Source organism: Pelecanus crispus, chromosome 1, assembly GCF_030463565.1.
Source record: "Pelecanus crispus isolate bPelCri1 chromosome 1, bPelCri1.pri, whole genome shotgun sequence".
Lineage (NCBI taxonomy): Eukaryota > Metazoa > Chordata > Aves > Pelecaniformes > Pelecanidae > Pelecanus > Pelecanus crispus.
In genome coordinates, this window is record NC_134643.1 from 138785122 (window position 1) to 138811038 (window position 25917).

General features: G+C 35.9%; 1 protein-coding gene across 1 annotated transcript in view; it reads left to right on the plus strand.

Moving 5' to 3' along the window:
• Positions 1-25917, plus strand: part of RPS6KA3 (ribosomal protein S6 kinase A3) — a 78784-nt gene that overhangs the window by 27522 nt on the left and 25345 nt on the right. Inside the window, exons 3-9 of the mRNA XM_075705031.1 lie at positions 10307-10423; positions 12715-12796; positions 16611-16691; positions 17691-17770; positions 20087-20193; positions 22735-22772; positions 23127-23269. Of these exons, the coding sequence (XP_075561146.1) occupies positions 10307-10423; positions 12715-12796; positions 16611-16691; positions 17691-17770; positions 20087-20193; positions 22735-22772; positions 23127-23269 (648 nt within the window). The remainder of the gene's footprint in view (positions 1-10306; positions 10424-12714; positions 12797-16610; positions 16692-17690; positions 17771-20086; positions 20194-22734; positions 22773-23126; positions 23270-25917) is intronic.

A 25917-nucleotide genomic window follows, 5' to 3' on the forward strand; every position in this document is an offset into this window, starting at 1 on the left:
GTTTTCAGTTTGTTGGCTCTTTTTACTTCAAAAAGCATAGCTCATATGGGTTTTATTTCTTCAGGTAGTACTGAAAATTCATCCTACATTCATAACAAGTTGGGAAAGTAAAAATGCATCTAGGAGACTTCCTGACTCAAGGGAGGGGAGGAAAAGGAAATTATGTATATGAGCTGGGGAACTGTGCCAACATTGAGTCATCCTTTTAAAATCACTTGATATCAAATAAGCTTACTGTCCTCACAGGACATAACTGCTTTATGTAACTTCAGCATCAAGGCTTAATACCATAGTCAGTATTTCAGAAATGGTTTTTGTTTGATTACAGGAATTAACATTATTCTGCCTGTGGCAGAAAAATATTTTGCCAAATACAGCAATGTCCAGCTGAGCTCTGATAAGTACAATGAAGGCTAACAAAGTAGTCAAAGGAAACTTGCAACTGTGGTTGGAGCAATGTTAAGTAACTTGCTGGGGAATCCATTTTTCTGTTCTCAGCCTTACCTTCACTTGTAGTGAATGTACATGTGCCTCAAGAACATGCATTTGTCTGGAGGAACTGAAACATTCCTGAAAAAGAGATTGAGAGGGGTGAAAACAAAACTGCTACTTCCGTAACGAAAATGGAAAAACCTATGTAGCTACATGCCTAATACTAACAAATGAAAACTGATAAAAGCAGTATTTTTGCCGCTGCTCAGCTTTCAAGTGGAAAAGAAGATTGCAATTAGCTCTTTATTCATTGGATTTGCTTTTCTGAAAATTGTATCGTCAATAGTATAAACTGATACGGTTTGTAGATACAATAGTATAAACTGATAGTTTATCGGGTAAGTTAAATTCAGTAAGTGCAGCTGAACAGGGAAGTGCAGGGAAGTACACCATGAACTGTCCTTTACACTGATAGAAATTATATTACCTGTCTTACAGGAAAAGGGTTGCACTTTAATACTGTTGAAATATTTGTATCTTTATTTCAGAAACTTAATTCTAAAATTTATTTTAGGGCTGTCACCTTATCTTGAAAGATGGCTAATGTTTGAGGGGGGTGTTCAGCGATACTGGCAATAAAGATCTGACTTAGCTGTTGCGACTAAAACTAGCAGAAAGATTTGCCACAGCCACCCCCCCCACCCCCCCTCACTCCCGGTTCCTGACTGTATAGAAGGTGAACTTCCAGAATTGTGACCTTTCCTGATGGTGATTCGGGCTGTTTCTCATGCATAAATTAGCATTATAGAAAATAAATATCTAAACCAGATTTGAATCCATTTTAAAATGTTATTTTAAGTGGAAAATATTCGTGAAACAGTTCCTGGAAGAGTTTCTGGTGGGAATCCACCAGCATTTCTTCATGTATTAATAGTGTCCGTTTAGAAGGACTGTTAAAAATACCAATATTGGCACAGTCAAATGCTAACTTGTGTATTAGGAACAAAGACTCTTGCACAATTCGGGGGAGTGACTTGACTTTGGCAGGCGGTGACTCTGGAGGGACTAGCGATACCACTGAACGCGCAGCTGAACACAGCCTCATGGTCGGTGCCTTGGCAACTGCGGTCTCGGCAGGTCAAGGCAGGAAGGTTGTGGCTAGGAGTAGTATGGGGCTATCGCTCTGCGTGCAGCATCAAATCAGCCCGTTGTTACTGTGTCTAGCAGGGATGCAAGGGCTGCCAGAATAACATTAAAAAGTCAAGTATTAAAATAAAAAATGATTCAGAGAAGACCTTACGAGACCAGGAGCTGGAAGGTCACTTTACAGCGGAAAAATCTGAACAAGCTTACTTATCATAAGGGGCAAATTAAGTCATAACGAAGTCTGTAAGTAACTATACGTTGAAGATGTTTCTGAAGATGTTACCTCCTTAACTCTTTTAAGAGCAGTACAGAATTAACAGATAAAGGTGAAATCTGGGTAATGTTGGAACCAGGAATATCAGTATTTAAGTTAATTTCTCCAGTAGTTACTTAACCTAGTTTAGATACTAGAACAGATTCTAATTATTCATTGAGATTAACATTTGTTAATCTGTTTATCTAATGTTTGCCTGAAGTCAAAGTCTTAACCCCATTTTTACAGTTTTTGGTCAGCATGTCAACAATGTTTGCTGAATGTCAACAGTGTTTTTCTGAATACAGGACCCGTCTAAGGATTTTTTGCATATGCCAGATTTCCCTTCCACTGGGTTTTGATGAACTCGAGTATGTATAGTCATGTCTGTTCTAGTCATCTGTGCCTCTTACTAGAAAAATACAGTTTATTTAAAAGCCCTACTGAGAGACAAGTTGCTTCTCAATTCCAAAACCAAACATACTATGGTATTTTTTTTGTCCAGAAATTGTGTCGTAAAATGCAGAGGGTTTGTTTTTTTTAAAATGAGTGCGAGGGTTAATGCTTTATCCTTGTTCCTTTTTTAATGTTAGTTATTCCATAACTTCCATCTCTGTTAGATGCAGAAGGGGTTGGTATGTGGCCTTTTACTTTCTCTTACTGTGAAACCTTTTATTTGGATGTTACAGGTTTGGTGTTGTATCGCTTGATAAATTTCATATAGGCAGCAAGTGTGCAGAGGGAAAGTTCTTTGATCAGTGCTTAGTCGTCTGCCAGCTGAAATTCACTGCACTTCTGGGGAGATTTTCACCTACATCTAGGTAGTATTCATTTTGTGGGAAAGTGCACATGCAACCTTGTTTTGCCGTCATTTCTGTCCCTTTTATTAACGGAATACGGATGTGGTGTGTTATCTTTAATATCCCCTTCCTGATGCAAAGGACTCAAGATAGGATACAGTTATTCATCACATATCTCGCACAATGAGAACTTTTGGGGTTTTCTAAATCCGTATATGAACTTTTTTATAAAGAGAATTTTTGCAGAAATCTGTTTCTAAATTTGTTGGAAGCTTCTGGGTGAAATTTGGGTATGGTGAAGGAGCCATTTATTTTGTTTATACTTTAACTGCTGTTACTCCCTTTTTGTGTCATTGTCCTGGTTTTGGCTGGGATAGAGTGAATTTTCTCCTAGTAGCTGGCATAGCGCTGTGTTTTGGATTTAGGATGAGAAGAATGCTGATAACACGCTGAGGTTTTAGTTGTTGCGAAGAACTGCTTACACCAGTCAAGGACTTTTCAGCTTCCCATGCTCTGCCAGGTGCACAAGAAGCTGGGAGGGGGCACAGCCAGGACAGCTGACCCAAACTGCCCAAAGGGCTATTCCATACCATGTGATGTCATGCTCAGTATAGAAACTGGGGGGGGGTTGGCCGGGGGGCAGCGATGGCTGCTCGGGGACTGGCTGGGCATTGGTTAGTGGGTGGTGAGCGGTTGCATCGCTTAGGCTTTTTCCTGGGTTTTGTCTGTCTGTCTTGTTCTCCTTTTCATTACAATTTTTATTACTACTATTATTATTATTTTATTCCAATTATTAAACTGTTCTTATCTCGAGTTTTCTTACTTTTGCCCTTCTGATTCTCTCCCCCCATCCCACTGGGGTGGGGAGGGTGAGTGAGTAGCTGTGTGGTGCTTGGTTGCCAATGGGGGCTAAACCACGACAGTGATCAAGAACACCCATTTTCCACAATAACGGGCATCATGGTCATCAACAATGTAATGCCAATCCTTTTGAAGTGCTTTAGCATGTTAAAAATAAACGGAATGTTCTTTCAAAGAGCCTTAATCTGTAGGTACTCATAGCATGTACTGCACATATTTATCTTTGCTCTTGATAGTATAAAAATAAACTGCTAGTTGTTGCTGTTCTGTGCATAGCTGACCACAAGTATATTTTTTAAAAACCCACACTGTTACAATTAAATAAAACCTTCCTGGCCCCCTCCAACCCTGAATCTTCTTGTGCATGCATATCTTTGTTAGAGATCTTGGATATCTTGGCTTTGGTTAACTTTCTGTGTTTCACCTGATTTCAGTTTAATTTCACTGAAGCTGACAGCAGAGACAATGAGTCTGTCTTTCTGTCAGGATGGGTCTAGCTTATTTTCAGAATCACATTCTATTTGACCTGAATGCTTTGGAAGCTGTAAATGTTTCCCTGTATTTTTTGTCTTACCTTTCCAATTTTATGTCACTTCATCACTTTACACCCATTCATTACATGTCACCTATGTGTAGGAACAATTTAAATATACCATTCCATTATTATTATTGCTGTAAGACCTTAAATTTTTTAGATAGCTGCTGTTTTTTCCCTTTATTGTAATCTATACATATCCTAATTTTAACTTATACTTTCAGTATATTGAAGAATGTATACTCAGATCTTTGTCACTCATTGTGAAGCTGATGAACTACTTGCTCTTTTAATAATTGTTATCTAAAATATGCTATCATAAAGAATTAAGTGTTCAAAATATTTCCACTCATATTCACATAATTTTGAGTACCCAGAAAAGGAGGAATCTGTCTTCTGGGGATACCTTGCTATACATTCCATATGTGATATACCAGCTTATTCTTTGATGTTCTGTTTAAGTTAATTCGCATCTAATTCTTACACATCTTTGAAAGTAAGGTAACTTTCGTGCTGAATTACCCGTTTCTGTCACTGTGTTTTGGAATTTCTTTGTCAAGCACTTGTCGTCATGCATCTTCACACTGTGCTTATGCATTTATTCAAGAACTGGAAGCTGAGAATTTTAGGTGCAGCAGGACCCCTGTGGTGTTTGGATGTTCCTTATGCTGGATAGCCTTCCTCTTCCTCATACACGAGTAAGAGTGTAAATCTGATCCTGTGCCATCTATTTAGATGATTCAGTCTTTTCCTTGTGGATTATTTTGTTGGTGTCAGAGCATACATTTAAATATTTTTTTAAATTATTTTAATCTTTAATTGGTTGTTTCTCTGTCCTTTTTTATATAAAATTTGTGGACTAAGAATACTTCTATTTTTTGAGGTGCTATTTCAATTCTAATGAGTGCTTATTGTATTTTCTAAATTTATCAGATGTACATTGTGTCATAAGTATGCAAGTACCATATGAGATATATTCTTAACTGGTGTAAATGCATGTCTGGCAACCATCTCTTAAAGCATCTACAGATAGTTAAAGCTCAGACTCCAGAATTCTCTCATGGACCCCTTTTACTTGTTTTTCCTTTCATAGCACTGTCACATTATTTTCAGGAATTGGAAGTTAGAGGTAAAAGGGCTATGTACCCTTTTTGCTGCTGTATTCATGATTAGAAAATAAAATCAATTTGTAAAAAGATGGGAATTACTAGGAGTAATAAAAGAAGTGGAAATTACAGGCCTGTGAGAACAACAGGGATGATGTTGTGGATGATCCTGGCAGCTCTCCTAGCAGTTCAGAGCCCAGTTCACTAGCCCTAGACCAGCTTTTCAGTTGTCCCCAGAACATACTGCTCAGAAAAAGGTCTGCAGATAAGCTCATCTGTGTAAAGCAAGCAGTGGGTTCATGCCATCCAGCTGTGCATGGGCCACTTCTTTACACACAGAACTGCTTTCAGATCTCCTACTGAAAATTCAGAGATCTGAAGGATAAATTACAGAAGATTCTGTGTATAGATAAACTCACGTTTTTCTCTTGATTTTCTGGGCTTTTCTGTTCCTATTGAGAAATACTTACTTAGTAAGGCTCTTCTGCTTCTACTTCCTTTACGGTTTGAAGTCCAGTTTCCTTTTAATACATTATCTAATAGTTGTTATGTAATAAGATTTTGGAAACAAATACAAGTGTTTTATGTTACAGCAGAGTTAATTTAGCCTTGAATTTAAGAAGTGAACATAAAAGAAATTCACATAAATTCAATTACTAGAACAAAAGTGAGTATTTAGTGTTCGTTAAGTACCTAAAACATGGATTTCTTCCAGAAACATGATTACACTATTATTTTTATAGCCTAATAATAGTTAAATACTTTTTCACTGCTTGCCTGGAATGTGTGTATCTTTTTTTTTTTTTTTTTTTTTTCCCCCCGACAAGCATGTTTCCTATTCTAATTTGTAGCTGATTCCTGAAGAGAAAAATGAGTCACCCTTGGTGCTGCTGAATCCTTTTTTGGTTGGTTGGTTGTTTTTTTGGTTTTTTAGCTTTTCTCTTTCTATTTGATTTGTCTGTTGAATATAGTCCATTCAGTGTTTTTTGCTATGTATGTATGCATTCCTGTGCATAGACATAAATTGTGAGGTACATTACGAAGACGTTACTTATACTGAGATACTTAATGACCAGAATAGTTCTGACTTGCAAACTATATCAGTACAGGAAGTTATTCTGAAATAGTGGTGGTTTAAATTCATACCCAACCTTGTTTGTCACTCACTTCCCTTCTAGGCCAGTGTTGATTTAACACTATTATACTGTTACGGAAATGTTAAGGAAACTCAGAGTAATGTTACCTTCTGTTTGTTTCTTTGTCTTCTATATTTAGCTTCACGATAATGGAAGCCAGTAGCAACCACCTTGACTAACGCAGTTGTTTTGGTTTTGTTTTGGTTTTTTTTTTTTAATATGTGGCTTTCTGTGACAGTTTTACTTTCTAGTGTGAAGAAAGCCTTAAGAGAGAGCTGTGTGGCTAGAAAAAGAAATTTATGTCTTGGGACTTCTACTTAGACATTGCTGCAGTATAAGGCTTGAGAAAAGGGACCTTTCTAAGCTTATAAATAACAGAAAATATAGGCAGTAGTGTGTAGTTAGAACTGGAAAGAAGAACTCGCCATTGCAATGGCCAGATCACTGGTGGGTGAGTGTCTGCAGTGGTGTGAAAGTTGTCAGGGAATGGAAGAAAGGAGAGGAGGACCAGAGTCTTTCAGCACTCTATACATCATCTCATTTAATATGAATTAATCACATGGGACGAATGTTTTTTCCAAATATCAGGGAATGATCAGAGGTGGAGCTTAAGACAAATTCAGTACCAGACTGAATGGCTGGCTTCTCTTCCAGCTTACTGTAAGATGGCATCTATCAACTAATGTAATTAGTGCAGTTGGCTGAGAAAGAGATCTCTTTTTACAGTGTGAAAGGCATGTATTTTAATTCAGGTAGATAGTGGGTACAGTGAGGGTTGATTACTTCTGCATATAACTTGCATTTCTAGAAAAGGCTTAGCTTTTGTATTTTTAACTGCATTTGCAAAATACTGTCTAGGTTAAAATAACAAATGTTCAGCAATTATGTCAGAAAAGGAAATTGCAAATTTGTGGGTAACTATTCATCATAAATTTTGCTCCCAAACATATGTTATGGACAAGCTACTAAAGTAGGATATGATCTGAGTTCTATTTCGTTTAAAACAGAGTTGTATTAGGTCTGCCTTATAAGGACCGAAGAGTATCTGAACCCTGAGAAACTGTGAAGACTGGGAATATTCTCTTAGTATCAGGAATGTGAAGTGGTGGGTTGGGTTGTTTTTTGTTGCGGGTGTTTGTTTTGTTTTTTTTTTAAGAGGGTGCCCAAAATAACCACTGGGAAGTTGGTTGCATAATAATTGCATTGCATTAAAAAATAATTTTTGTTTGTGTATCGAGAACAAGTTAATATCTTTTCTTCTTCTTGTTTTTGTTACATTTTGTGATGCTTTTAAAGCAGTGTGTCCACCTGATTGCTTTGTGTCCCTGAGTCTGGGCAGATAACAGAAAGATTTGACGAAGTACTGTTTCACATGTTTTTACTTTCTCAAGATTGCCAGGGAGCTAATAGATAAAACAGTTAAGCAGAAATGGATCAAAGTATCCAAAGTAATGTGTACTTGGCAGTGTGTTCTACTGTGCTGTTCCTCCCCTGGGATTCTCTAAGCTTGCAGTGGGTGGTTTAAGTAGTATGTAATCCAACTGATCATATACGAATTTAAAAGATGAAAATACAAATGTCCACCAGCAAATAATTCCTTTGACAAGTAGAAGAAATCAGTATTTCTTTCAAACTCTGTAAAGATTCAGCCTTGAGTCAACGATGGTAGCATTTTCTCTTGAAAGGAAAAAGGACTTTAGGTTTAGTAGTAGTAGTACACAGCGTGCATACATGACACGCAGGCAAAATTTTGGCTCTCTTACAGTGAAAACTGGCACCTATCCTTATCGGTCATCTTAATTTTAGAGCACCTAAGACAAATCCAAGTTCTTTACATTAAAATATCTTTTTTTAACTTTTTGATTTTAAAAGTTGCCAGGATGTTCTGTGCATTATTCCAAAGTGTACATTGGAATTTTTATATATGTGTACACACTCTCTCACACATACATGCTCAGGATTTGTTACATGCAGTTTGTTTCCAGCTTTGGTTGGAATCTTTTGAAAAAAGAATCTTTTGAAAGAGAAAGGTTGATTTAGGAGAAGCATGTGTTCGAGTACAGAGATGTGTGTGGACAGTTGCTGTGCACTTATACATTGTACTGAAATAGCCAGGTACAAAAGGAAACTTTCAGTAATAATTAATGCACATAAATTTTGCTGAATACTTAAAAAATACATAAATTAGTGCTGCAGAAGCACAGCTTTAGAATGCTGCCTCTACTCCCCCATCACTAGAACTAATTAGTGCACATTTCGGTGCATATAGATAAGGAAGACATACCCTTGGTGGAAAAGGGTCAGGTTGGAGAATGCTTAAGCAAACTGGATGTACGTAAGTCTGTGGGCCTTGATAGGACACACACATGAGTGCTGAGGGACCTGGCAGATGTCATTGCGAGGCCACTCTTGATTATGTTCCAATGATCGTGGTGATTGGGTGAGGTGCTTGAGGACTGAAGGAAAGCAAATGTCACTCCTGTCTTCAAAAAGGACAAGAAGGAAGACCCAGGGAATTACAGGAATGGTTAGCCACACCTTGACCCCTGGGAAGGTGATGGAACAACTAGTCCTGGAAACCATTTCCATGTACATGAAGGACAAAAAGGTAACTGGGGTTAGTGAGCATGGATTCACAAAGGTGAAATCATGTTTGACCAACCTGAAGGGAGGGCACACAGAGGATGGAGCCAGGCTCTTCTCAGTAGTGCCCAGTGGCAGGACCAGAGGGGACAGGCACAAACTGGAACACAGGAGGGTCCCTCTGAACGTCAGGAAACACTCTTTCGCTGTGACCAAGCCCTGGCACAGTTTGTCCAGGGAGGTTGTGGAGTCTCCATCCTTGGAGGTATTCAAAAGCTGCCTGGACATGGCTCTGGGCAACCAACTCTGCTTGAGCAGGGGGGTTGGACCAGATGACCTCCAGAGGTGCCTTCCAACCTCAACCAGTCTGTGATTCTGTGAAGAAGATCTGAGACTTCCTCATTAAATAGAGGAAAAGTATTCTTAGATTTATTTTATTCACTGTATCCCATAGAAGGAATAGGAAGAGAATGCACAAAAAGTTGAAATTGTAGTTAGTATATTTGTGTTATGTAAGTCAACTTACAGTCAGTGCTGCTTAGGTTGGATTGCACATAATGCTTAGATAGTTCTTCAGATGACATTGATAAGAATGCAGTTTCTTTACTTTTGAAAAGTTGCTGATAAGTTCTGAAATTCCTTGTGTGGCAAGGAGTGTTGCTTTTCAGGGGATTTTAAAAATCTGTGCAAAAAATACTGAATTAAGTGCAGAGCACAAAAAGACTAGAAGATCCACTGCCCTTCAGAGCTTTCTGGTGACTAGTTTCTCACAGAAGGGGGAATGTTGAAGACTGGCAGCTTTTATAGAACAGACTTTGCCTGAGAAGAGAGGCAATGAGATTCTTTTCCTCACCAGAATTTTCTCAGTGGCACGTGGAGAGTTTATTGCTCTGAAGTGGGGGTGGAGGGGTGCGCTGCTTTGCGGGGAAATGTCTTGGGTCTTACACTGTCTTACAAAGATGAGCATTAGCATTGCTGCAGCATAGTGGTCCTCATCCAAGTGTTAAAAAGGAGGGCTTTCCTCGGAGATCTGGTCTGTTTGATGCACTCTAGGTGTGCTGTGAGAGGACTAAGTTCTTAAGAAGATTGGTTTCCATTAATGGGTTGTGAATCTGGAATGGAGGTTATGAACCAAACAGTGTGGGCTTAAGCACAAAAGCTTGGGAATCACTGACTTGTTATTGTCAGCTCTGTTATTGCCTAGATTCTGATGCATCCCTAAAAGTTTAAGCCACATAGTTACTAAACTAATACTGTCTTTTGTAACAGATATAATTTATATTTTGTGTCTTAATTATGCAAATAGTGTTGCTCAATGGTTTTTATCTACATTTGGGAGCATGTAGTTCGTTGGTTTCAGAGGCATCAGTATTTTTCAACAAGTTGTGAATTTATAAACATTTTTGGAAGATGCACCTCTAATGTAAACTTATGCCACTCTTTTCCACTGTCAGGAAGAAGGAACTATCAAAGAAATTGCAATAACTCACCATGTAAAGGAAGGACATGAAAAAGCAGACCCTTCACAGTTTGAACTTCTGAAAGTACTAGGACAAGGATCCTTTGGAAAGGTTGGTAACTGAACTCTTGTGGAACCAATTATTCAGGAGTATAGCATTGAATAATATTAGGAGTGAAATATTTAGAACAGCCACGATCTTGCATTAAGGCAATGTTGCAAGAGAAAACTGCTTTCTAAATTAGTGTTAACTAGCCACTGGAATTGTGGCAGATCTTTTTAAAGCAGTAAATTTTTTTTTCTAGTTTGTATGATATGTAGATCTCAAAGATTTGTAGGAAAATTGGCTTGATATGAAATAATTTGGTGTTCACTGTTAAAATGGGATGTCATTTTTCTATAACTACTCTTCTTCTACGGTTGAGGGGGCGAGGGTTGAAAGGGTTTTTTGATAAGTGTTCCTAGCTGCTAACTTGCTAATGGTAGGTTATCGCCAGTACAGAAACTGTAGGCAGAATTTATTTTTGTAGCATATGGTAATTGTAAAGAACAAATTTTAGGCAATAATGGCTACTGAAGTAAACATGATATACCCTAGTTGTGTTCATGCTAGGCACTATCTGTCACAATTTGGTTAGGGCACAACGTACATTGATATTTATTTGAAGCTCTGTTAAAGACTCAATGTTTCTGGCATTTCGTGAGTACTGTCCACACTGAGATCTCACTAGGTGTACATGATTCATACTTTTAGTTGTCCAAATCCAACTTGGAAGCAAAACATTAACTTCCTGTGGCAAGACAGATCATTGAAACAGAATGGAACATGGAATGTAAGACAACAGAGCCTTTACATTCATTTTCAGCCTTAATTGCAATTCTGAATGTGAAGTTAAGCTCTAGCATATAATACCAAATCTATCTTGGATATGGGGGAAAATGGGAATAATCGGTCCCATTCTCTCTTGATGGTAGGAAGTTACTGTTAGTCACATTATTGGAGCAGCAGTTCCAGTTAAGGTTGGAAATCTAGATGTTTAGAAACTACAAAATTTTGTACTCAAACTAGTAAGAATTCACCAAGAAACCTGATTCCAAAGGTGGTTTCCTGTGTTGTTTGATTTCATCCAGAATCATAACCAAGTTTTTATTTGGAAATCTTCAAATCAGAAGTAAATCATTCAGGGGCAAGGAAATGTAAGCTAATAAATGATAATTTCAACAATCTCTTTTTATTGATATTACTAAATTCAATGTTATAACTGCTGGGGGGGGGGGGGGGGGGCAAGTTTTGAAACTGCAAAAATAATTATCTGTCTAGCTGACTCAAAGTGTTGCGAAAATGCCAGTCTTGTCCTCAACTGTTTTAGCCTTTGTGCAAAAAGGATTTATAGTACAAAACCCATAATCCCTTCTTTCTGATAATTTGGGAAGATGTTGCTACTTCCCATTCAGTTTAAAAAGACTAATTTGCATGCTTTCCAAGCTCTCTTGATGATGTTCTGGTAATCCCTGGATAATGCAAAGGGGTGTTAGCATAAGTGGGAATTGGATACAAAACCAGACATAAAACTAATTTCATATAACACGTTTAACATTCTCATATACCACAGCATGTCTCTATGCTTTTTCATAAATAACCAGAAAACCTGTGGCAGGTCTATTTTTCTCTTCTTCATTTCTAAATCTAAAATTTGGCTCTACTGGAATTCATTTTGTATTAAGGATATTAAAAACAATCCCACTCAAGAAATCCCATTACACTAAAGAAGGAAATGAAACACACTTTAATTGAGGCTAGTTGTGCTTTGTTGGTATGTGCAAAACTCAACCGAAGCATGTCATAAAAAAATAATGCTTTTGTGACGCAAGAAGTTGGTTCTTATAACTTTATAGGTTATTTTTTAACACATTATTTTGTTATGCATTGATTCATATAGTTTTCTGGATCAACTTTTGTACACACATTTATTTTCATATCTGACAGTTATTTTATTAACATTTTTGCTATGCCGTCTTACGAATTTTAATAGACAAAACTATTTAGTGATTAATATTAAAAAGCTGAATTTTGTGTTTCAAATTTGTCTCAATTTCTGAAAGAATCCAAATTCATCCTTTCTTTTATTCACCAAAATCAATTACATTAAACCAAAATTAATTTGGCAAACTTTGTCTTGAATGAACCGTTTAGATTATGAAATGAAGGAATAGTAGGAAAAACTGCAAGGAAATTTTTGTTTGGCTTTGCAGAATCTGAAACTGTCGAAGAAGCTAATAATAGTATTGGGAGGAACAACAATAATGTTGAAATAATACTGACTACCTGAATTTCGTAGCAAAGTATATTGATCTAACTTGCCTTTATTTTCTTTTAAAAATTCTTTTTCATTTTCAATGTAGGTCTTTCTTGTCAAAAAAATCTCAGGATCAGATGCTAGACAGCTTTATGCAATGAAGGTATTGAAAAAGGCCACCTTGAAAGGTAAGCATTGTTTAGAGAGAGAAGAAAAAAAGAGAAATCAGGGACATGATATCAAAACTTAATCTTTACACACATGCTGTTCTACAGATTGTATTTTAGAATTTTCTTTCAAACAACAATAGCAGAATACACTGCCTTGTATTGTAAACCCAGAAGAATTAAGTAAACAACAGTACTATATTGGTAGTTATAGGGGAAAGTAGGTTTCTTTCCATGCTAAGTTCAGTAGGTGATGGTGGTTTGATAGAGTAGTTGTTACATCTGCCAACTGACTTGCTCCTGAGCTGTTATTTGAAACTTAATATCCTTCCTTTTTTCATTTGCTGTGTATCACCAAGGATACAGTTAATGCCTTTTGCTCAGTTTATATTTAGGTCATGATATTTAAAAGTGCATTATATTGGCTGTTTTATTCTAAAAGTCCTACACACAGGAGTTTAAGTCTTTATTTTAAACAGAAGTATACAGTACCTTTTCCCAAAACTTTTGGCACTCCTTCTGGATGTAGAATACATTTGATAAAATCTGAAGTTAATCATCTAAGTTACTTGACCAAAAATGAGTTTTGAATTGTTTTGTTTCTTGGATGTTTTTGGTGTTGAATCATGTCAGTAACAAAATAAGTTCAAACGTGAACATCCTGGGGAATTCCATAAGAAAAAAGAAATAATGTATTTTTTATTGTAGATTAAAATGAAAGTGCTCTTTCACACTAATCCCTTAACCAGAATGTGTATTTGTTGCTTTATGCCATTGTTTAATACTTCTGGCTATTTGTAGTTCTTCTAACCCATGACTGCACTGAAATTGCAATGATAATTTGGGGATAGTTCCAACAACTTGTGGTACTTCACCTGTGTTATTGCTTATTATGTTGATTTGCAATTTTAACATACGGTTTCATCTGAAAATATTCATAGAACAATGGAGGGAACAAAAACTTGCATTGAATTGTGAACTTCTGCTAAAATGTTAAACCTGAAATTTTTCTGCTTAAGATCTAGTGCTGAATATCTTATCTCACAAATCTCATTATATATCACTTTCACTTAAAACTATTACAGAGGGTATGTTTTTGAACAGTTTCCTATCTTTTGATTCCTTTGTGGTTTGTGGCACGTGTTATTCTCATTATTTACTTCCTATTTTTCTGAAATTGATTTCCACTCATTTAAGGTACTTTGATATCCTCAGTAGCCTTTCCTTCTCCAGCCTGTTAATAGCTCAGAACTGGAGTCAAAGGTCATTCAGCAGTTGCTTTTTTAAAACATTGGAGGGCTTCTCTCCATCACCTTTTGATTGTGGTTTAACCTTAGGCGTAAAAATTACAGTCCAAGCTGTGGATCTAGTTTTGCCTACAGATAGCAGAGACTGATAAATACTGAAATTGGAAGCTTGAGTTTGGGTTGAAAAAGGAGACTCATGGGCACTAAGAATTCAAGAATGCAAAAGGCTTGAGCAGAAAGCTGATACTGGCAGGAGGATGACACACTTTTCAGCACTTTATCTGAATTTTCACATGCTTTTGAGTGTCTTTGGTTGCGATTCCTGTTTTACGAAAAGTGGAGTTGCAAACAAATGAAGGTTACTGATGAAATCTTAACATGAAATTAACTGAAATTAATTTTTTTCCATAATTGAAACATTTTTTGAGATCTAATATTATAATTTTAAATAATACACTGTATTACTTGATATGTCTAAGGTTCTTCAGCTCTTTCAAATCTATTTCATAAAGTTATTTTTGTGTTCTAAAATTAAAGATAAAAATGCCCTTTAAGACTGCTTCTTAATCCAAAGTGGTGTGCATGATTCACAAATCAAATTTAGAGAGAATATTTTCATAGGAATGCAACTATATTAGCCAGAACACGTTGATGTAACTACACAGTCCAACCTCTTAATGTTTAGAGCAAATCCAAGAATATACACATACAACTTTGTTTAGTGCAGAGACTAGTTTATTAATAGAAGGTATCATCTTTCAGTGCCCCTTTATGATCTGGAGAAACAGGGCCAAATCATTGCTAGAGTGTCTCGCATCAAACGTATTAAGAAAAATCAGTACTTCCAGCACTACACATGTGGAAACTATGGTCAACAAAAGTCAGATTTTTAATGGCTAATACTAATGTCTGAAATGAGCTCAGTTCCTTATGCTTTTTTGGTTGAGATCTTTTTAAATCCAGACTTTCTCTAGCTTTTCAGAAATAAGGCTTGTTATCCATGTAACTGTTGCACAGCTATAGGCACTTACAAGTCTTCTGAATTTTTTTTCTCAACTGAATCTGCCTAAAAAAAGAGTATTCTGAATTTCAATTTTGTAATTCACATGAACCCTTGGAACAGTGAAATCGCACATCTTGTGACATTTTCATTGCTTTAGACGTAAAGGTCAAAATTCAAATGCGATGTTTGCTCTGTGTTGGCGAGCACTTAGTTCATGTGCTTCCATTTTTAGGAATCTGTTATGCAGGGAGATGAAACTTGATAGCTTCATTCATGAAAATGTATCTATGTAACTTCATTTCACAAGTACCTGTGTTATTGTAAGTGCCTGTTTCTGGGAAAAGGTAGCTAAACTTCTAAAAGACCCTTTTGCTTCTTGACTTTTTTCCCCTGCCTTGTTAAGTTTCAATATCTTGAGAGCTCTGGCTTGTTAGCTACAAGGACTGCCAGCAACTGTACAGGGAATGCCGGCAACTTAAACTTTGGGCTGGACTTCATTGCTCTGGGGTGCTTCCTTCAAGAAGTTGGAACATTTGGGAAAGGGGCAGTATCAAAATGTAGAATAAGGGAAAGAAAGGGAAATGCAGCGTCTTAAACCACTGTAGCAAACTTCGCTAGCTCTCATCTGTAAGAGTTCCGAATTTTGTCTGTGTCCTGGCAGATCTGGAGCTTTGGATGGGAACCAGGCGCTGACTGGAGTGGCAGGGGAGTTGCCTGGGACAGCTGAAACGGGTGCCGTGCTCAGCTGACTGTCCTGCCTGTCTTCATGGATCGCCAGCCCCGTATCCGGGGGTATCGGCACGTGGCCCTCAGTTTAATCTGTAGCGGCTCCTATAGGAGCAGATACACGTCCCGTTCTGAGCCGCCGCAGTGGGACAGCACAGGCAGCTTGAGCAGTAACTGCTTCTGATGTCTGATATACTCCTCCATGGACACGTTTACTCTCAGTAAACCTTTTTAAAATCAAAAAGATTGTCTGAAATACACACTACATTGAATGGATATTCTTTTTATTGTACATTCAAAGGAAATTAAAAAAAAAATTCTCTTCCAAATTGTGAAGGTACTTAATATCTTAATAGTGCAAGTTATTTGAATGAGTTAAACCAATATAAGCATCTTTATGATAGTATATTTGTATTTATAAGTTTGTTTTGCTATAACTTCAACTCTCCCTACTTTTCAACAGTAGAGAAAATGGCGATGTTTTCTATACATAGCTGGGGCAGTTTTGCTCTGCTGTTTAAAAGGTTAACTAAATATAGGGCAGACTGAAGGTGGTTAGGTTTTCTCTTGTGCTTTTGTTAAAAATATTTATCCAGTGTCCAATTTTGCCAATAGCAGAAACTGAAGCAAATTGAAATGCATAAAGAGATTAATCAGAAAACTCTGCACTGTGAAATAAATTCTCTCTCAAGTCTCTTCTGCGTAAAGTATAGTGACCTGCAGACAACTGTAATACTGCGGGGATACAATGTGAAGTACATCAGGAAACATAGGTGAACACTGAGTCACAATGGGGTTTTTGGTTTTGGTTTTGGGTTTGTTTTTTTTTTTTTTTAATCTTGTTCGTGTTCTGTTTTAGTTCGAGATCGGGTTCGGACAAAAATGGAACGTGATATCCTAGTAGAAGTTAACCATCCTTTCATTGTCAAGTTACATTATGGTGAGTTGCAGAAAAATTTGTTTTTATATCGTAAAAATGGGTGCTTGTCAAGATAGTACCCAATATTTGCTTTGTGGTTCAGAGAATCATAGAAAATTAGTGTGCTATCTAAATCCTGATTGTGCAAACACTTGCTCTGTAGTAATTCTCATGCAAAGTAAGCACATGGCTAACTTCATGCACAGTGTTCTCTCTTTATGGGACTGAGAGCCTTGTGACCCTTTGCTTTATTAAAAAGCAGTTCTCTATTTATGTCTAGCCATTCTTTTCCAAAACCTCTTATCTTTTGTATATGTCATTCACTTTTTTTTTAATTATTTCTTATCCTTGCTTTATTGACTCTATAGAAAACATATGCAATGGCATTACTTCCAGTTGCATCAAAATTGGTGGGAATGTGCCTTTTAATTTTAATAGTATGGCCAGCCATAAAAAATTATTCATGTGGACAGGGGAGGAAATCAGTACTCTTAACATGCTATGCAGAAGGTAAACTGAAAAGAGATAAAGAATAGTTTCTGTTGTTCATTTTTTTCCAGTTTATGTTTTTCTTTTAGGATCCAGTTTTTCCTATAGTTCAAACCTCTATCTCTATCACTCTGATGTGGTTAAATAATGTAGTTTTCACTATTTTACTTGTCACTCTCTTGCAAACTAGACAAGATGTCCCTGCTGAGCTGATAAGTGCATTAGTTACTAATTTGCCCTTTTAAATCTAGGCTTTTTACTTCCAAAATCTGGAACGAAATGCTGACTAACCTAAGTATAGTTTATTTTTTAATAAATTCCATTAGTGATTTGCTTTGCTTTCACATGGCATGAGAGTTACTTGGTTCATGATAGAGGAACAGTTACATAATTCATTTAAATAAATTTTTCCACAAAGGAGAAAGAAGAATAATTCATCTTGTTAATGAAAATAAGGGTGATTTATTGGGTATGTTATTCTTCTGATCATGAGTAAAATTAGAAGATTAATTTTTCAATTGATCTTTTCAGCTTTTCAAACAGAAGGGAAGCTATATCTTATTTTGGATTTTCTCAGGGGAGGAGACTTGTTTACACGTTTATCCAAAGAGGTAAACTTTTTTAATTTGAAAATTGTCTGTTGATAAAATTTCATTATAAATTGCCTATATTAGGATAGTTTCCTTTTTAAATTCAGTTTTCATTGAATAAAATTTTGAATATTTTTAACCAGCTCGGTTTTTTGTTTGCTTGGGGTTTTTTTTGCACAAAGTAGTCACTTCATGAAAATACTGTTGGTAATGTACATTTCTTTCTGTGCTGCTTTTTACACCTTGCAAAATTTTCTTCTCCTATTGCTACCATGTTTAAAGTTGAGTCTCAGAGCACTGATTAATATAAAGTAGTTGTATTCAAATTAACAGATTTGTGTCTGGTTTTAGTATCCAGAATTTAGTGTCAGATTATCTTTTTATGATTTACATATGAACACAAAATTACATTATTTATAAATAACAAAAAAAGGGCAAGAAGTGTATTCAACTTATTTTAGCAATCTTCCAAACATGAACACTTTGCCTTTGTCATACTGGTGATATCTTTGTGTAGATATGTGAAATAATGACTTTGGAAAGTTTGATTACCTCAAATTAATTTGATTATAACTCCTAAAATAAATGCTAATATTTCATATGTCAGATTTTTTTTTTCCATCACTCGTGCAAAAACTTCTAACAAACATATAGTAGGATAGAGATATAAATATATCCAGTGTATATCTGGTAGCCAGAACTTGTAATTGTAGCTGCTTTCCATTTTCCCTTGCCTACAGAGTATCTGGGACAGTTGGGTCACCACTACAAATCTATGTGGTTATTAAGAGGAGAGTAGAATGCAATGCATTTTGTGTACAGATATATCATTGTTTCTGTGCTGACCACATAAATTATTACATTTAATTCAGTGAAGCTGTCTGTTTCAAGATGCTTCTTTTAGTTTGTTTTGCTAATGCTAAGTAGAAAGTTATTAGTACTCTAAAATTGAGATACTTTTTCCTTAAAATCCATAGTTCTTTCTTGATTCCCAAGCAAGAATGTATATCGCTTTCCTGCTGATGCCCTTGTCATCTTGAGCCACTCAAATTTTAAAAGATTTAATATGCTTAGGTAAGAAATATTCATTACAGGTACATGAATCTAAGCTAATTGGTCATAACTGAAGTTAATTGGTCATAACTGGTGGAGTGAAATGGGCACGCTGGATGCAATTAATGTCATCCTCATATCAATTCGAGTGATTTTTAAAATAGATCAGATGAACTGCAGCCTGAAAGTTCCTGCTTTTTCCCCATTGACTCCAAAGGGAAAAGTGATTACTTCAGAGCTAGATGTCTATGCTGCAGATGTTTAAGGTTAGGAGAGAGAAATTCCATGCAATGTTTTTAAAGAACATAGTGTGGGTGTATTATCATCCTCATGGGATCTTTCATTATTTGAGCTTTTAAATGTTTCTTATAGAGATTTCCCTTCTTGAACATGCCTTTCCCTTCTTGAATGTGCCTGTACTAAATATTGGCTCTTTTGTAGAAGTAACATCAGCAAAAGCCTTCGTACAAGCAAGTAGAGTAATTGAGGTAGAACCAAATCATGCAGGATTTTTTTTTCTTTTTAGTACTTTTATCTTTTTCTAAATTCTCAGAAAAGTTTAATTGTAATGTTTTCTGTTAGTGGTCACAACAGTTGTTGATATAATTGAGACAACATGTTCATTTCATTGAATGTAAACAGGGATTAGTTTATCTTCCTAACAGGAAGTGTGGGATTGCTATCTGAGATCTTACCTGTGCTCTTAGGCTATTTCTTTAGTTTACTCTACGATCTGCCTTTTCTGTGGTTACATCTCAAGCTGCATCTTGGGTTTTTTACCATCACTGTAACTTCTTTCTCATAGTACTTAGAGTCAGTCTCCTCAAAAACAAGATCCGTATGCTTTGCTTGTCTCTCTGACTTCGTAGACAGAACTCAGGCATTTGGACTTATTAGTCCATTTGTTGTTTGGAAATGAAATGGTCACATCCAATAAAGAGGCAGTAACATTCTTTAAATGCTTCCCAAAATTTTTCTGTCCCACTACAGTGTGTCTGTCTGTTCTCTTGAACAATCAGAGGCAAATAACCTCAGTTTTGCAGAAAGAATAATATGATACTGGCTTCAGAAGTTTTTTCAAGTATGTACTGCGAAATAGTATTGATTATAAAATCCTGGTTTTTGTCTAACCAAGAAATTTGTATTTCTAAAGTTTTGTATAGAAATGAATTCAAGTATTATGAAGAACCGTTCTGAAAAAAACCCGCTGTTATCATTGTTTTGTTGGTGCTGGTGTAAGCTTTACAGATTTTATATGTAAAATACATTGTTTTGCTTTTTCAGGTGATGTTCACAGAAGACGATGTTAAATTTTACCTTGCAGAATTAGCACTTGCTTTAGACCATCTACATAGTCTTGGAATAATATACCGGGACCTAAAACCAGAAAAGTAAGACTCCTCTGTGGCAAATGCAGTGTATTACTTTGATTTGTATAGCACTTCTACCTACACACTTCTCTTTCCAGCTGTTAAACTTCAGTAATTTACTATATAAACTGAACAGGAAGGGAGGCGCGGGAAGCTTGTGGGCTATTTTAATTAAAAAGGTTGGATTTCATTTCCACTCAAACATGAGCATCTAGTTTCAGAGTGATATGCCAAGTAGTATAATCCATGTTACTTTAAAGAATATACTGAGATATTCCCACCTTTCATTTTCCAGGTGTTCCTGTAGTCTTCTTGGCCTTTTGTTTTTGTCATTATTATAGAATTTCTGGACTAGAGATAAACTTAGAACAAATGCATGACACAAAGTTACAGTTAAATGTTGTATCTTTGCATTTGAAGACCTAAGAGCAAACATCTTTTTCCAATGCTGATTTTTAAAATCCACTGCAGCAAGAGCAGAATGGAGTTTAAAACTTAAAGTAAAATATGAAAATAGCAAGCCACAGGCTTTATTTGATGATCACATAATTACACTGAAAACTTAAAATAAGATTGAAGTTACAATTCTGGTATGGTGGTGTGTCTCAATATTTTAGTTATCCGTGCTTCATTCAAATGACTGAATTCTGTTTCCTGTTTATGTCTCTCCTCCAGTAATTTTTTTAGTTTTAGAAGATGTAAAGAAGAAAATGTCAGTACTGTCATGTGGAACATTTGAACGTTTCAGATATAAATGTATGCTGTAGTGTTGCTTTCTACCCGGGAAGGAATCTAAGTGACAATATAACGTGTGCATCTCCTCTGTTGCGCTTAATCAGATAGTTAACATACTCTGCCTCATTGCAAGGAAATCTATAATAACTGAAGTCCTGATGTCCTTGGTGATCCCACTTCTCTGTTATGGCTATATGGAGAACCTGAAAAGTCTGTGTGAGATAACTGTGTCATGTAAAGTATTAGTGGAAAAGAGCAAAAATGAGCAACAAGCATCACAGAACCTGGCTGTTACATGGAATTTCTATTAGGATAGCTTGTTCTTCTGTGCATCTCCTGAAAAAAAGACACAAATTTAAAAATGTTGAGCTCTGACTGACAAGAGAAAGATTCATACTCAAATCAGAAACTTGGAGACTTTTGGCATGGGGTTGCACTTACAAATGAATAGGGAATGAATGATGTTTAACCTTTGAGAGTGTTCTATTAAGTAATTCTGAAGTGAGGAAAAATAAGCTTACCAAGTGGAAAAAGATCTTTAAAAAGCAAAGCAAGAGAACTTTAGTTATTTTGCTAACATTTACTTCCAAGAGGGAAAAGAACGAAATAGTAATTGTCAGAAGACTAACTAGCCTGTGCCTCTAATGTAGTATTACTTAAAAAAAAAAAAAAAAAAAAAAAAAAATCGTATGTGTGTCTACCTATTGAAAAGCCTTAGTTTTAAGCCTTGGGCGTATCTGATCAAAAAACCTGTCAAAGGTTGAAATTACTTGCAAGTCACAGATGATACAGTAGTAACTTCCGCAGACTGTACCTATACTGTGGGGCTGTTTCCTGCCGCGGAAGCAGTAAGGAGGAAAAGGGAAGGGCAGGGGAAATGGCCAAGCAGTGTGTGCCTGGGTCATGTCTCATCCCCGGGATGAGACACAGCTCCCCACAGGAGAAGCTGGAGGAACAAAGTCTGCTGTGTAGGTGGTGTTACACAGTCCAGTTCTTGAATATTTTTGCATGCTTTGAGTTGCGACTATATTCAGCGGTGGTTAAGGACAGTTGGCATCTGGGAGAAGTTTGGCCTTTTTTGTGATTGCAATAAACAGGAGGAAGCACGAGGCCTGCTCTAAGTATAGGCCCCGTGGATCCTGGCCTTTCGTACAACAGGAGAATATTTATTACTTGATGTTATTTGCAGTGGTCAACGCTCTTTGAAACGGTAATTACAAGTGAATACCCATTTTGTATATGTATGCAAACATACATTGTATTAACATGTCTTGCTCAGTTTAAGAGAGAAAGAACTCTATTTCCAATCTTAATGATTCCTAGTTTTTTCTTTCATTATAAATAATCCAGCCACCAAGCCAGGAAACATGAAATTACTACTCTACCCTTAGCTGGTTTAGTGGTGGACTTGGTAATGTTAGGTTAATGGTTGGACTGGATGATCTTAAAGGTCTTTTCCAACCTAAACAATTCTATGATTCTGTATCTCTATTTTTAACAATTGTGATAACGACACATGCTGCAGATGGCCAAAACTGAAAGTTAAAGATAAATGTTACTACATACTGTTCTGAATTTAAGCAAATAGTTAAATAAAACTCTGATATGCTGATTATGTTTCATAATCTTTAAAAAGAAAGAATTGAAGGAAAAGAAAACGTGTAGTTTCAAAGTATCTCCTCTTAACGATTCATTTTCACATGTTCAGTTCTGCTTGTCTTTGTGTATGCTGTTTTGCTTATTCCTAAATGTTGTCAGTACATTGTCTGAAACAACAGTTAAAAGGTATTTTAATTAGTTTATTTTATTCCTTTTATTGTTTTTTAGCATCCTGCTTGATGAGGAAGGACATATCAAATTGACAGGTGAGTAAAGGGAAATTGCAACACCTGGATCTTTTCTGTTCATAATAAAATCTTTGCATTTTCCTTTTTTTTTGGTAAAGCGATATGGTAACAAATAAGTAATGTTAACTGGTAGGTAATTTTGCTGTGGCACAAATAGTGTAATTAGTTTGAAATAAATAAATATCTGCTTTACAAGTATATCTGATGTTGTGGACCTGTGATAATGCAGGGAGGGGTGGAAAATTCTGTAATACGTGTATTTGGGTGAATATATGAATGATAGAAGCATCACGGTGAAAGCATTAACCATGAGTGGTTTTTTGTTTTTTTTTTTTTTAAATTATATTTAGAACTATTCTTTTTTTCTTCCAGATTTTGGCTTAAGTAAGGAGTCAATTGATCATGAAAAAAAAGCCTACTCTTTCTGTGGAACAGTGGAATATATGGCACCAGAAGTCGTTAATAGACGAGGCCATACACAGAGTGCAGACTGGTGGTCTTTTGGTGTTTTAATGGTAGGTTTCTGGTAAATGTAAATAATAGCAAAACTGTGCTTTGCGAGGTTTGCTGAAACAAGTCAAACATTAAACTGTAAGGTGAGCTTTAAATGAATTCTAACTACCAAAAAGTCTAAATTATTTGAAATTAATAACAATACCACAGAATTTGGATCAAGAATGTGGACTAGGTTTCATATCAACACCAACAATATGCTGTATTTTTGTTATCGTTGAGTTTAAATATTATGCATCTATTGTAGTTTGAATGTTACGGAGACTAATAGGAATACTAAAGTGTACAGGAAAAATACTCTCTCTTCCCAGGCAGGGAAGAAATTTAGATCCAAATTTTAAATTTGAATTTATTCTCAAGTGGAAGAAAAATGAGTGATAACTTTCTAATTAGTCTCCAGTGTAATTACAGCTTGGTGGAATAATGACAGCTGTTGCTTTTACACATCAAAGTAATCTAAATGACACTGAGCTAATGTGGGATATAGTTGTTCAGTTGCTTAAGGTTTTTCTGCAAGGAGTTAACTTCTGTGAAGTTGCAGGGTCAGGGAAATAGTGTGTGTATCAAATATGGCTTTGGAATAGAAAAATAGATAACGTTTGGTATTTTAGGAATGCTGAGTGGCTTTTAATATTTATAATCTTTGTGTGCATTTTTGACATAAAGATTAATTGTATTTTTGAAAGGAAATGTTTTTGTTTCTTACTGCTTCTGCTACATATGACTGTAACAGTACAACTAATGTGTGCGCTTTGTAGTACGAGGACTTGTGTCTGAAAAAAAGTCATCCTATCACCTTTTAATCATCTAGAATGCTGTTGTGATCTGAAAACTGACTATGTAAAAGTAGCACCTGATAAATAAACTCTCTCGACAGACAAGCACACACGCATCCCCTCACAACTGCACATTTTATCAGTAAGAATACAGTCAATTAAAAGGTAATTACAGTGTAGTTGCAGAATATTTGTTACTGATAACACAAACATAGTTAAACTTCAGCTTGATTTTATAAGCACAAAATTATGTTTTCCAGCTTTATAAAGCGCGTATGTTAAAGATGAAAATTGCTGAAACATGTTAGATATGGCTAGGGTAGCTTTCACAGTCTAAGTGCACTGCATTTTAAACACTTCGGCTTCTGCTCTGAATACCAAAATATGACCTTAAAAAGCAAATTCTTTAAATGAGTACATGGAATACGGTGCAGTTTTCTCTAAGGCATATTTTTGTTGCTTGCATTTCTAGTTCACGTGGTAATTTTCATAGACAATCTGTATGTATCCACTCTTAAATCATTCCTAATTAGAATCTGTGTTGATTGAGAATTCAAGTGGTTGTTGGTGTGGTATGAGTACACAATATCTAGATGGAACAGAAGTTATAGCATCGAAAGGGAGACTAGAAAGACATCTCAACAAATCATTTGGCTTCTTTTCTCCTGCTGCTAGACACTTAAGTATGTCTAAACCATCCTTGAGAAGTATATTCCAATTTGTCCTTTAAAACAGTGACTGTTCTAAGGGATGCTAGACATCTAAAAACATTCATTTAAAGTTTTCAAAGTATTATTTATTTGTTGAGGTACTCTCCTGCTGAGATAAAAGATGATAACTAGGGAAGGCCACTGTTGGCTTATTCTTAAAGTACTATTGGCCTATAGATGTTGGAATAGTATTTTTTGGGGTGACAAAGAGCATGTCTGCTGAGTTGTTAATACAAGTGTGTATGCTTGTGACAAATAGGAGCTTGCTAAAGAAACTTTTTATTTCAAGCAAGTGTAAGCAAAACATGCAGCACTATAAATTTACCTTTAAAAAGGTTTTTTTGCAAGAGCAATTTGTGAAGATCATTCTAAACTATAAACAAACAAAAGGTGATTTTTTTTAAAATAATTTTTGCTTATGCCTCTCACATCTTCCTGACAATTGTTTTAAGAAGTGTTAAAGTTAAAAGTAAGTTTTTTTTCATGTTGGCATTATATTGAATTTAAAATTTTAAATATAAGTATATATGTAAAAAATAATATTTAGAGTAAAAAGTATCTAGCAGTACTGAAGGGTTGGCAGCTTTCATTCTCTGAATACTTTATAGGGTAGTAAGAAATTTAAAATTTTGTTTTAATAAAAAGGGGTTTAAAGAATGCTGTTAATGCAACTTCATGCTTTTATTGTAGATCTAAGAATACTACTGTCACACATTATTCACTCAAGTTATCCATCTACATTTTTAATGCTTAGTAGGCTGAATGTTTGGGTCATACCAGAAAAGAGAGGAATAGAGGATACCTTGTGTTCAGGATGACTTAAGTTTGCATAGGTGTTCAGAGGGTTCCTTTATAATTGCTTTAATTTTAATGGCTTTAAGTGTATGCCGTGAAATTTCATTAAACTAAATTGGTTTGCAATTCTTAAACCAAAAATCAGAATTCCTGCCTCAGTGTTGGCTGTCGTGACTGCTGCCAGACTGCTTTCAGTACCTCGCTTAGATCTGATACCCCTGCAGTATACCGTAGCCCAACAGAAGTGCCTTTATCTATTTTTACTCAGTCACTTTCAGAACAAATCAGTATTTTAACAGTGTCTGTTGCCTACTACCAGGCACTGGAGAATGTGCATGCACGTACTGTGTAGCTCTTACATGTTTCTTC